At 39.1% G+C, this 10,962-nt stretch overlaps 1 protein-coding gene across 2 annotated transcripts in view; it reads left to right on the forward strand.

The window, feature by feature from the left end:
- Positions 1-10,597, forward strand: part of LOC111573731 (tyrosine-protein kinase JAK2-like) — a 38,951-nt gene extending 28,354 nt beyond the window's left edge. For both annotated transcript variants that reach the window (XM_023278031.3, XM_035951889.2), the window contains 8 exons: positions 1,426-1,576; positions 1,668-1,801; positions 2,908-3,097; positions 4,649-4,773; positions 5,482-5,654; positions 5,999-6,116; positions 6,387-6,500; positions 9,556-10,597. In XM_023278031.3, coding sequence (XP_023133799.1) covers positions 1,426-1,576; positions 1,668-1,801; positions 2,908-3,097; positions 4,649-4,773; positions 5,482-5,654; positions 5,999-6,116; positions 6,387-6,500; positions 9,556-9,666 — 1,116 coding nt within the window. In that variant the 3' untranslated portion in view covers positions 9,667-10,597. The remainder of the gene's footprint in view (positions 1-1,425; positions 1,577-1,667; positions 1,802-2,907; positions 3,098-4,648; positions 4,774-5,481; positions 5,655-5,998; positions 6,117-6,386; positions 6,501-9,555) is intronic.
- Positions 10,598-10,962: the final 365 nt, after the last annotated feature.

Here is a 10,962-nt window from a genome sequence, read left to right on the forward strand (position 1 = left end):
GAATCAATTGATTATTGCTGCTTGACTGTTCTTGAAAATGAAATGAATGAACTGCCAATAGTAGAGTCACCTGGTCTCACTGAACCAAAGATGTCTCCGATTATGGACAAAAAACATTTCCCAGGGTCCTTTTTACATATAGTTTATGAGACAAATTACAAAAGGAAATATCACAAGTTAATTAGTTAAGTTCAATTTTTACTTTTTGACCTCTGCTTGTTTTATTTTTACTTTTGTTCTCCACAGTTTTGTTATTTTGGTCGGTTTAGCTAACTGCCTGCTGTCTGCAGCTACTATTACACATATGAAAGTGGTATCAAATCTAGCTCTTAAAAAACACAAACACTATTTCACAAAATGTTGAACCACTGCATTTCTGTTTTAAAATCAGAAGTACAAGAGAGAAAGTATAACAAACTCTGTATTTTAAGGATGTCTGCAAACTGGGTATCCTCTCTCTGTAGCACTGCTGAAGTGTAATCTAAGTCACAAATCATGGGCCAGAGTCTAAGATTTGACTGTGCTCAAATGTTAAAGATCTTCAAAAAAATCTCCAAGAGAAGTCAGCATTCGGGGGCAGTAGGATTAATTGTCAACAAAATTCCAGGAGTAGTTCTTAGCACTTATTAACATCCCCAGGAAAACCCACAGATACTGAGCTGTGCTTCTTTTATGCTGCAAGAGTTGGTCATTTTTCCATGCCTATAAGGCGTATGATAGGAGTGACAGTTTTGACACCATTATACTTTTCTAAATCTATTTTGTCAGATCTTGACATCAGATTATCATATTTCACCACTAGATTTCACTTTACAGACGACATTAGGTTATCATTAGGTCATGTTTTGCAGAGAACATGCCCAGACATATTCAGATTTTGCCCTGTTATTTTGAGACAGATTTCATGCATATTATACCTTTATGTATTGTTATGTTTCTGATACACCTCTTTTAAAAGTTTTATTGCTTTAAGTTTACACCATTATGTTTTGAGTACTCCACATATCATCTTCTACAAAGCATGTATCTTCACACCAAAGTTACATGTTATAGTTCGTGGTCTTCCAGCTGTGTGTGTCCCCCACAGACACACACCATACCATCAAAACATCAGTGATTACTAGAATATTCATATGCTTAATAATGCCTTCCACACATTTGCTGCCTGGGGCTTCAATGACCATGTCCATGAAACGAATAAATCTGTATTTTCTCAGAAATGCAACTCCTCCGCTCACACGTCATGTTTCCTCTCTTTAATATAACACTTAACTTCGTATGTATTTTATACATATGTTTAAACTCTATTCTTCAGTCTAATAGCATTTGCCATAATTATATCATCTACACTACATCACCTTCAATCATTGTCTAACCCAACATGAAAACATGCAGGTCGTTAATTTTGTTCTTTTTCCTGTGCAGAAGAATTTGTTTTACGAGGACAGACATCAGCTGCCAGCTCCCAAATGGACAGAACTGGCCAATCTGATAAACAGCTGTATGGACTATGAGCCTTCACACCGACCCTCATTCAGGGCAGTTATCAGAGATCTCAACAGTCTCTTCACGCCAGGTAGGAAGATAAATTATGTGCCACACCAACACATTTCACATCTGGGAGTTTATCCAGATTTTGTAGAAACTGTTATTGCATCTTGTTACAGACTATGAGCTGCTGGTGGAGAGCGATATGGTGCCCGGGAGGACACGAGGCTTTGGCTTCCCATGGACTTCTGAGAGCCAGGAGCCCACCCAGTTTGAAGAGAGGCACCTCATCTTTCTCAAGCAGCTGGGCAAAGTGAGACATTCACGCACACACACTATATATTTTTAAAGTGTCCTTCCTTTTATTGCCTTCAAAGTATTAAAATAATCACTTCAAGTGTATGTTTTTCACCCTTGTGTTGTCCTGCAGGTCAAAATTGACCCGTTTTAAAGTTTGAAAATGTGAAACTTCTGATGTCCACATTTTCAACATTTTTGGGAAATCTTTGAACATTTTTTGGTGGAAAAAAGAAATGTTAAAAATGTTTCTTAAGAACATTCACAAAAAATCAACCAAAATTCAGCAAATTTCCCTGGATTTTGGTTGATTTTTTTGTGAATGTTCTTAAAGAAAATATTGGAAGTTTTACTGACATATGTTGTCACTTCAGATATTTTTAGGATTTTTTTGGAATATTTTTACAGATTTTTTTGAAAATATTTTCTTGCCAAATTTGGGGGATTTCTTTTTTAAAATAAGACTTTTAAGGAATACTTTTAAGGAATTATTGGAATTTTCTTCCTGAAGGTTTTGCAAATTTTCAGAAATTTGGAAAATTTTTTTGCTGAATTTATGGATTTTTTTTCAGGCAAAGAAATGATATTTTTTGGTGTCTGTAAATGAAGACAACAGGAGGGTTAATTACTTATCTTCAGTTTTGATACCTAGCTTAAAAAGTATCAGTGCAAATGTTTGTTCATGCTTTAAAAATAATTTTGCTGGATATGAGAGACGTGCAACATCTGCTAATGTTCCTTAAAGTTTCTCCCTCCCCACAGTTGATTTATACTTCTGTCATTGTGTTAATGTATTAATGTGGTTCAGATAAATTAAGCCTAATGGCTTACCATCACATCTTATGATATTTTCCACACTTATGAAGTACGTCCAGCACTATTTGATGAGGAAGAAAATCATTTCTGAAGAACTCTTACTGTCGAACTTGATGATATTTATTGTTTTTCTGTAACAGCTAATTCTTCTTGTGATTCAGCATCTCATTAATTCCACCCTAACTGATGGGGAAGAACCATTATGCACTAATCATATTTTGTGTTTTGCTGCATTAAAAATGATAATTGTTGCTGAGTGAAATCCAAACTTTTTATCTCTCTGTCCCTTTTGACTCCACACTGCAGGGAAACTTCGGCAGTGTGGAGATGTGCAGGTACGACCCCCTGCAGGACAGCACAGGGGAGGTGGTGGCCGTGAAGAAGCTCCAGCACAGTACAGCTGAGCACCTCCGGGACTTTGAGCGGGAAATCGATATCCTCAAATCGCTCCAGCATGAAAACATTGTCAAATACAAAGGAGTATGTTATAGTGCAGGTAAGAACACACTGATATCTACGTGGGCTGTATGACATGATCAGAAAGTGACAACAAAGGGATTATTTATCTTTCTGCCTGCTGTCTCCTCCTCAAACCTGTCCAACTAAGGTTTATAGTTTTATTTAGCATCTGTTTTTAACTGTATGAACTGTTGGATGGCGCAAAATTTCTTACAATTAAACAACTCCAAATCTGAAATCATACTGTTCAACCCTCCAAATCCCTACAACAGCCTCACCGCCAACATCCTCGGTCCATTATCCATAAATGTAAAGCCCATTGCCAGAAATCTAGGCGTCCTATTTGATTCTAACCTCAGTTTCACGTCCCACATCAACAAAGCCATCCAATCGTGCTTCCTCCAGATAAGAACCGTTGCCAAAATCAAATCAATCCTCCCTCAATCAGACCTTGAAAAAATCATCAATGTCCTCATTTTTCCCCTTCTTGATTACTGCAATTCCCTTTTATCAGGTATTCCACAAAAATCCCTCTCCCGCCTCCAACTGGTCCAGAACGCAGCAGCTAGGCTTCTTGCTGGTTTTAACAGACGACATCGCATCTCCCCTGTTCTAACTTCCCTCCACTGACTCCCTGTCCCTTTTAGAATTGATTTTAAGATTTTACGGATTACTTTTAAAGCTTGCCAGGGCCTTGCCCCTGGCTATATTTTAGACATGCTAACCCCGTACATCCCCTCGTGCAGCCTTATGTCCTCCTAGTTGTTCCAAAGTCAAGGCTTAAATCCAAGGGTGACCGGGCCTTTTCCATCAGGGCTCGCCCAATCAGTAGATTCTTTTAAATCACTTCTTAAAACCCACTTTTATAGACTTGCCTTCCTGTAAAGTTCTGTTTTATTTCTCTTTTATCACTATGTTCTACCTGCCAAAGCACTTGGTGAATGTTCTTCTGAAAGGTGCGACACAAATAAAGTTATTATTGTTATTTTTATTATTAATTAGCAAACTTGAGATACATAAAACACTGCGTGTAATATTTCTTACTCTGAATACACCCCAAACAGTCTCAAGGTAAAGCTCAGGGTTCACAGTATGGTTTATTGAATTTGAAAGAAAAAAAGGTATATTTCTGTTACACAAATTATGCTGAGAGATCTTTGCCTTTTCACATCTCTGAAACGCTTGTGAATGATGCAATATGAGAAGGAAAATTCAGCCTTTGTTGATCAGAATTTATGTTTTGAGGATGCCGGAAACATGAATGGCCACAGAAAGTAGATGTACTATTTTAAGAATCACCAGCCCAAAAAGTTTGGAGCCAGAGGTTTGATCACTCTGTTCCCTGTAAGGTTTTTCCTGAAAGATCCAAACTTGATCTGAATGCCCTACAACTGTACTTTGATTCAATATTACCTCCCCGGCAGATTTTGTAATGCTTAATAATGCCTTCCACACATTTGCTGCCTGAGGCTTCAATGACCATGTCCATGAAACAAATAAATCTGTATTTTCTCAGAAATGCAACTCCTCCGCTCACACGTCATGTTTCCTCTCTTTAATATAACACTTAACTTCTTTCTTTCGGCAGGACGAAGGAACCTCCGGCTCATCATGGAATATCTCCCCTTCGGCAGCTTGAGAGATTATCTCATCAAACACAAGGACCACTTTGATTCCAAGAAACTGCTGCACTATGCGTCACAGATTTGCAAGGTAGCATGGGACAGTCTGTTGTACAGATTTTTTTAAATCCTCACTACTATTGTAGTACATACAGATGGGTTACAAGCTGAAGGAAAAACCAACATAAAGTATCTTAGTGAGGTTAAGTGCAGCCAGAACAGCTTCAGTGTGCCTTGGCACTGAAGTGGCAGGTCTCTACAACTCAAGTGGAGGAATGGCAGAGAAAAGATATTCCCTTAATTGGAGTTTTGACGATGGTGGTGAAGGGTGCTGTCTAACACATTGGTCTAAAATCCCCCATAGATGTTCAGTTGGGTTGAGATCTGGTGCCTGCGAAGGCCACAGCATATGATTCACATCATTTTTATGCCCTGTTTGCTGATGTCTTGACCATAGATCAAAGGCAGATGTCACTTCAGTCACAGTTCCTATTGAAATGCTAGAGAAGCAGTCATGACTGAAGCTCCTGCCATCTGCGTCCCAACAATGAACCCTTTTTTGAAGTCACTTAGATATTTCTTCTTGCCATCAACTGGGCCTGCTCCATATTTTATACCCCCTACAGAACACTTATTTATTCAGATTTTCCTATAATTTGTCACCCGTCTGTACATACTTTTGAACTGACTCAATGAAACAGCTCAACAGTTGGAGAGCTGGACTATAGCTGGAGCTGCAATTCAGTGTATTTAGTGCTTATTATTTATCTACTAGTGATGACACATTCACTTCTTCCAGGGTATGGACTACCTTGCCACCAAGCGTTACATTCACCGAGACCTGGCTACTAGAAACATTCTGGTGGAGAGTGAGATGAGAGTAAAGATTGGTGATTTTGGCCTGACCAAGGTGCTGCCGCAGGACAAAGAGTACTACACTGTCAAAGAGCCCGGGGAAAGCCCCATCTTCTGGTGAGGACCACGCTGCATATTTTATCACCCTAAAAAGTTTTGTTATGAAGATAAGGAATTTACACGTCTGAATGTTGCTGACTGGTTTTCCCACTGTTGTGATAAATATTTCAACCTTTGAATACTGGTGTTAAAGATAAGATCATGTCATTCACACAAGAACAAAGATTAGATCTTGTTTTTGTACAACCACTCTGAACGTGCCTATTTCTAAGAGGCCGTCCTCCTTGGTCACATGTGATGTAGCACAAGTTCTGACTTACATGTACAGAGCTGCTTTTACAGATCTGTGAGCATTATGTGTGTTATGTACTGTGTATATAATATGTTGTGGTGTTTACCAGGTATGCTCCAGAGTCTCTGACAGAGAGTAAGTTCTCTGTGGCATCAGATGTTTGGAGTTTTGGTGTCGTCCTCTATGAGCTCTTCACCTACAGTGACAAGAACTGCAGCCCACCAGCGGTACTGCAACTCTTTTTTTATATTTTGAAGTTCATTTCAGTACCGTCAGACGTTGTGTCATGTCCCATTTTATTCTTAATTTCCTTGACACCCCTCTAAGTTGCTTAATCAAGCTGCAAAACAAGTTTCAGTGTAATTATTTTGTAGTGTTACTAAAAAAAAAAAAACTGTTGATAGTACTCAATAACAGGAAATACCCTTTTTGAAATGTTTAGTTTTCACCAAGCTGCTTTCTCTCAAGTGAAATAAAATACATATTGTCTGTTCTAGGTGTTTATGGACAAGATGGGAAATGAAAAGCAAGGCCAGATGATAGTCTACCATCTCATTGACCTGCTGACACGTGGATTTAGGTTGCCTGCTCCAGATAATTGTCCAAAGGAGGTCAGTAACTGTGTACATACTCTAAAACAGGGTTGCCCAACCTTTTATGACCCAAGTTCTACTTTTCAAATAGCCAACCTCCTGAGATCTACCAGTCCAGTGTCAACATCGAAAACCTACACACATCATTACCAGCCTGCAGTAACTAACCGAACAACACTTTTTCTTGTCACACAACCACTCGACATCACATCACAAACCCTCCCTCTCTCAAACACACACACACACAGACAAATTCCTCACAGTTGCCAGTTTGCACAGTGGGCTGTAGCACAAACCCACTCTCTCTGCTCCTCTCTCACACATACACACCAATCTGCATGGTGAGCAATAGCCACAACTGATCTTAATATGAACTAAACAGAAAAATAAACGAGGTACAAAACAGGTAGATCTGAGTTTGAAAAAAAGGAAATCTCTTCCTACCTTAGTGGGAGACCTGGCACTGGGAGGAGGAGGCTAGCTTCTCGTAGTCAGGAGTGTAGGAGCTGGTTGCAAGGCGTAGGCAGGCTGCAAGGTGGTCATCTGTCATTGCTGATCTGTGCTTGGACTTGATGATTTTCATGTGTGAGAAAGCAGACTCACACAAATAAGTTGATCCAAAAAGAGCTGCCAGGTTCAAGGCACATCTTCTGAGATTGGGATATTTCTCCTCCACCAGTAGTTTCCAGAACACCACATGCTCTCCAGGTTGAGCGGATGTTGATCTGGCTTTGATCTCAATGTCATTTTGCAATGTCAGACTCTCGTCCTCAAGAGCGGAGCTTTCCAAGTCAAAAAGTGATTTGACTTTGGCGGCAATGTCACCAACATCAATACTTGCACCAAATGGATAACACATATAGCTGGCTACAGGCTCGATGGATGCAAAGTCAGTAAAACGTCTCTCAAACTCTGAGGAGATGCTCTGAACATGCTCTTCATAACGTGCACTGTCAAACTGTGTCACACCTTTACCTTGACGTTGTAGTTCTGCTTGCATGTGAGGGAAGTTGTGCAGGTTACCACGCTGCAGCCTGCTGGACATCAGCTGTAGCTTGCTTTTAAATGTGTTCACTGAACTCATCGTGTTGACTACATCTTTACCCTGCAGCTCTAAATTCAATTCATTGAACTCGCCAGTCAGATCAGTGAGGAAAGATCAGTCTAAAAGCCACTGGTGGTCCTCTAGTTTTGTATGGTAATCCACATTTTGAAAGCTTCAGGAAGTCCTTGATTTCAGGCAACAGCTCCGTAAATATGGCCAAAAATTTACCTCTGCTTAATCCTTATGTCGTCCTGCGGCTCAGATTGACCCGTTTTAAAGTTTGAAAATGTGGAGGAATAAAAAACTATTTTCACAGTGAAACTTCTGATGTCCACATTTTCAACATTTTTGGAACTTTTTGAACATTTTTTGGTGGAAAAAAATGTTTAAAAAAATGTTTCTTTAAGAACATTCACAAAAAATCAACCAAAATCCAGTGAAATTCACTGGAATTTGGTTGATTTTTTTGTGAATGTTCTTAAAGAAAATATTAGAAGTTTTACTGATATATATTTAATCACTTTGGATATTTTCAGGATTTTTTGGAAGATTTTTACTAATTTTTTGAAAATCTTTATAAGAATTTTCTTGCCAAATTTGGGGGATTTTTTTTTAAAATAACATTTTTCAGGAACTCTTGTAAGGAATTGTTGGAATTTTCTTCCTGAAGGTTTGGCAAATTTTGAGAAATTTTGGGATTTTTTTGCAGAATTTTTTTTTTTTTTTTCAGACAAGGAAACTATAGTTTTTGGTGCCGGTAAATTAAGACAACAGGAGGGTTAACCACCTAACATCCGTGTGAAGCTGCAGGTCTGTGAGCAGGGAAAAGCCTTCTCTGCAGACTCTTGGCTTGAAGTGAACACACAATCTTCATTGCAATATCCATCACTTCTTCCATATTTAAAACTTGCTGGTGAATTATACAATGATAATTCAAGATTTCCGGGAAAGATTCACATTCTTTGCACAGTTCAATAAGCCCACCGGTGCGGCCCATCAGTTGTGATGGAGATCAGCTAACAAAGCCCATGAAAGCATTAAAAATATCCTCACCTCTGGTTTGTCCTTTTAATGGCAAAATGGTGAGTAGCTCTTCCTTGGCAGTCATATCTTCAAAAACCATCCTGATGAAAACACAATTGAGCCACATCCACCATATCAGTCGACTTGTCAGATTGGAGGGAAAAACACTGGCAACCGTCAGTATCCTTCCTGAGTTGTTCCTCCACATCCACAGCCATTCCCTCATGTCGCCTTTAGTAGTATTGCGGGTCACAATGAAAGGACAATTTCACAATAAAAGGACAATAGGTCACAATAAAAGGACAATTTGTCACAATAAAAGGACACTATTTCACAATAAAAGGACAATATTTCACAATAAAAGGACCATAGATCACAATAAAAGCACATTACAAAAAATACACAAAGAAGTTAAATGTCAATGGTCACTAGACTGGTTCACCTTCAGCCACTGTTTAAGGTGAGTTTTGAAAGTTGGTAACGTGGGACACTCCCTAATGGAGAGTGGAAGACTGTTCCAGATCTTACTGGCCTTTGTTAATAAGCACCAAACACAAAGTACAGCTGATGCTAAATGCAGTCTTTAGTTGATCATAAACCCCAAAAAGTAGACAAATCTAAATTTCCACCTGATGATGGCACTAGATAAACTCTTAAGGGATCGCCCAGTAATTACAATCCATTCTGGTGGAACTGTGTAAATGTCATGGATTTTCATCTGATTGTTCCTAAAATGTTACACTCAAAAGCACAAATGTGAACCTCATGGTGGTGCTAAAGGAAAAGTCAAGGCGTCACAATCAGTAGGATTTTTCCACCACAATATCAGCTCCAGATTCTGTTTCAGTCATCCAGTAGTCGCTGGAAGATTTCAGTCTGGCACAAACTGGTGAACTGGCTGCCATCCACAGAGACTTGTTAGTCCTTTGTTCTTCAAGTATGCATCAGTTTTACATGTTTATTGCCTTTGTCACTAGTAATACTCTCATTCTGATGCTTCTTCAGATCCACAATGTCATGATGGAGTGCTGGAGCAAAGACCCGAGCCGACGGCCGACCTTCAAGACGTTAATCCAGAGTGTGGAGACTGTACAAGATGGCCTCAAGGATGGATGATCCCTGAACCCTGCATGAGTCTTTCACTTTCACAATGAAGTGCCTGGTTTTACTGCAGTGATTCGGATGGTGACGCTCACTTTCTCAACAGTTTACCTTCGTCTTTCTACAGCTACGTGAAGTATACAAATTAAATGAACAAAGCATACACTACATCCACCTCCGACATCAAGTAAAATATCGTTTCTGATGGCTTCAAGAACATTTTACTGTGGGATAAATTATTTTATTTGTTCATGTTGTGTTTTACAAATTCAGAAATAGGCATTGACTTTTGTTCAACTGTGCTGAGTGTTAAAAAGCAGCAACTACTCGGTGCTTTTATTGTTGCAAAGTGAGCAGAAAGTTGCTTTTTATCACCAAAGAGGCCACGGGATTGAGGTGCCTTTGTTTCTCTGCAGCATCTTGCTGTTACAAGCTGTGGTTTTACTTAAAAATTTCTTTGATTTGTGTTCATGTCATTATTTTTCCAGCCATTTAAAGTTGTTGAACAGTCTGTGAATGTGTCGACGTGCATCGCATTATCCACCACAAGTGTATCTGTGGTCACAAGGGAATTGTTCTTTTTTTTCCTTTAGATTTTGAATGTTTAAGACTTTATGTAGCAGATGTTAATGACTGAAGGAGCTGGTTGGTCATTATTTGAGTTGAGGCTGGTGGGAAGAGACAGAATGCAGTTTGTGCTATAGCGTCTTTCTTTTTTCTTTTTTTTTCAAATGTGATTCAAAAAAACTCTCCAAGGTTGTTTTCTGCCATTAAAAACGATGCCAAGGATACCTTCTCACATCATTAGCATTGAGTCACTGTAAAGAGCAAAGTGTTGTGTTTGCCTGTTTGCCCACTATGGACACTATTTCTACTGATCTGGCCATCAGGAATATTTCTTTCAGGAAAAGTCTGTGGAGAATTAAACTTTTTGAGTTTGCTTTGACGAAGATTGCTGGTTTATTCACATTTTAAATTTTTTGTACTCAACTATTATTGTGAGCACTGTTCCCTCTAAACTGCGCGCGTGCGCAATTGCGCACTGCTGACGGTCTCCGCGCACAGAAAATCTGCACAAAAAAAAAAAAAAATCCAACCTAAATTGTAAATAAAATAAACACGTAACAATTCATTCTGTGCTAATTTTCAATGTGAGTCAGTGAGTGACCGGTGACTGGCTGCTGCAGCCAATGATGCAATTCACATACGTATTTACCATAGACTGTATATAATGGTATTTACGCAGCTAATCAACGTCATGCGTCCTTTTATGTGCAGCCTCCTTGTTCTCATAGATATGAATGAGTAGAT

Source organism: Amphiprion ocellaris, chromosome 17, assembly GCF_022539595.1.
Source record: "Amphiprion ocellaris isolate individual 3 ecotype Okinawa chromosome 17, ASM2253959v1, whole genome shotgun sequence".
Classification (NCBI taxonomy): Eukaryota; Metazoa; Chordata; class Actinopteri; family Pomacentridae; genus Amphiprion; species Amphiprion ocellaris.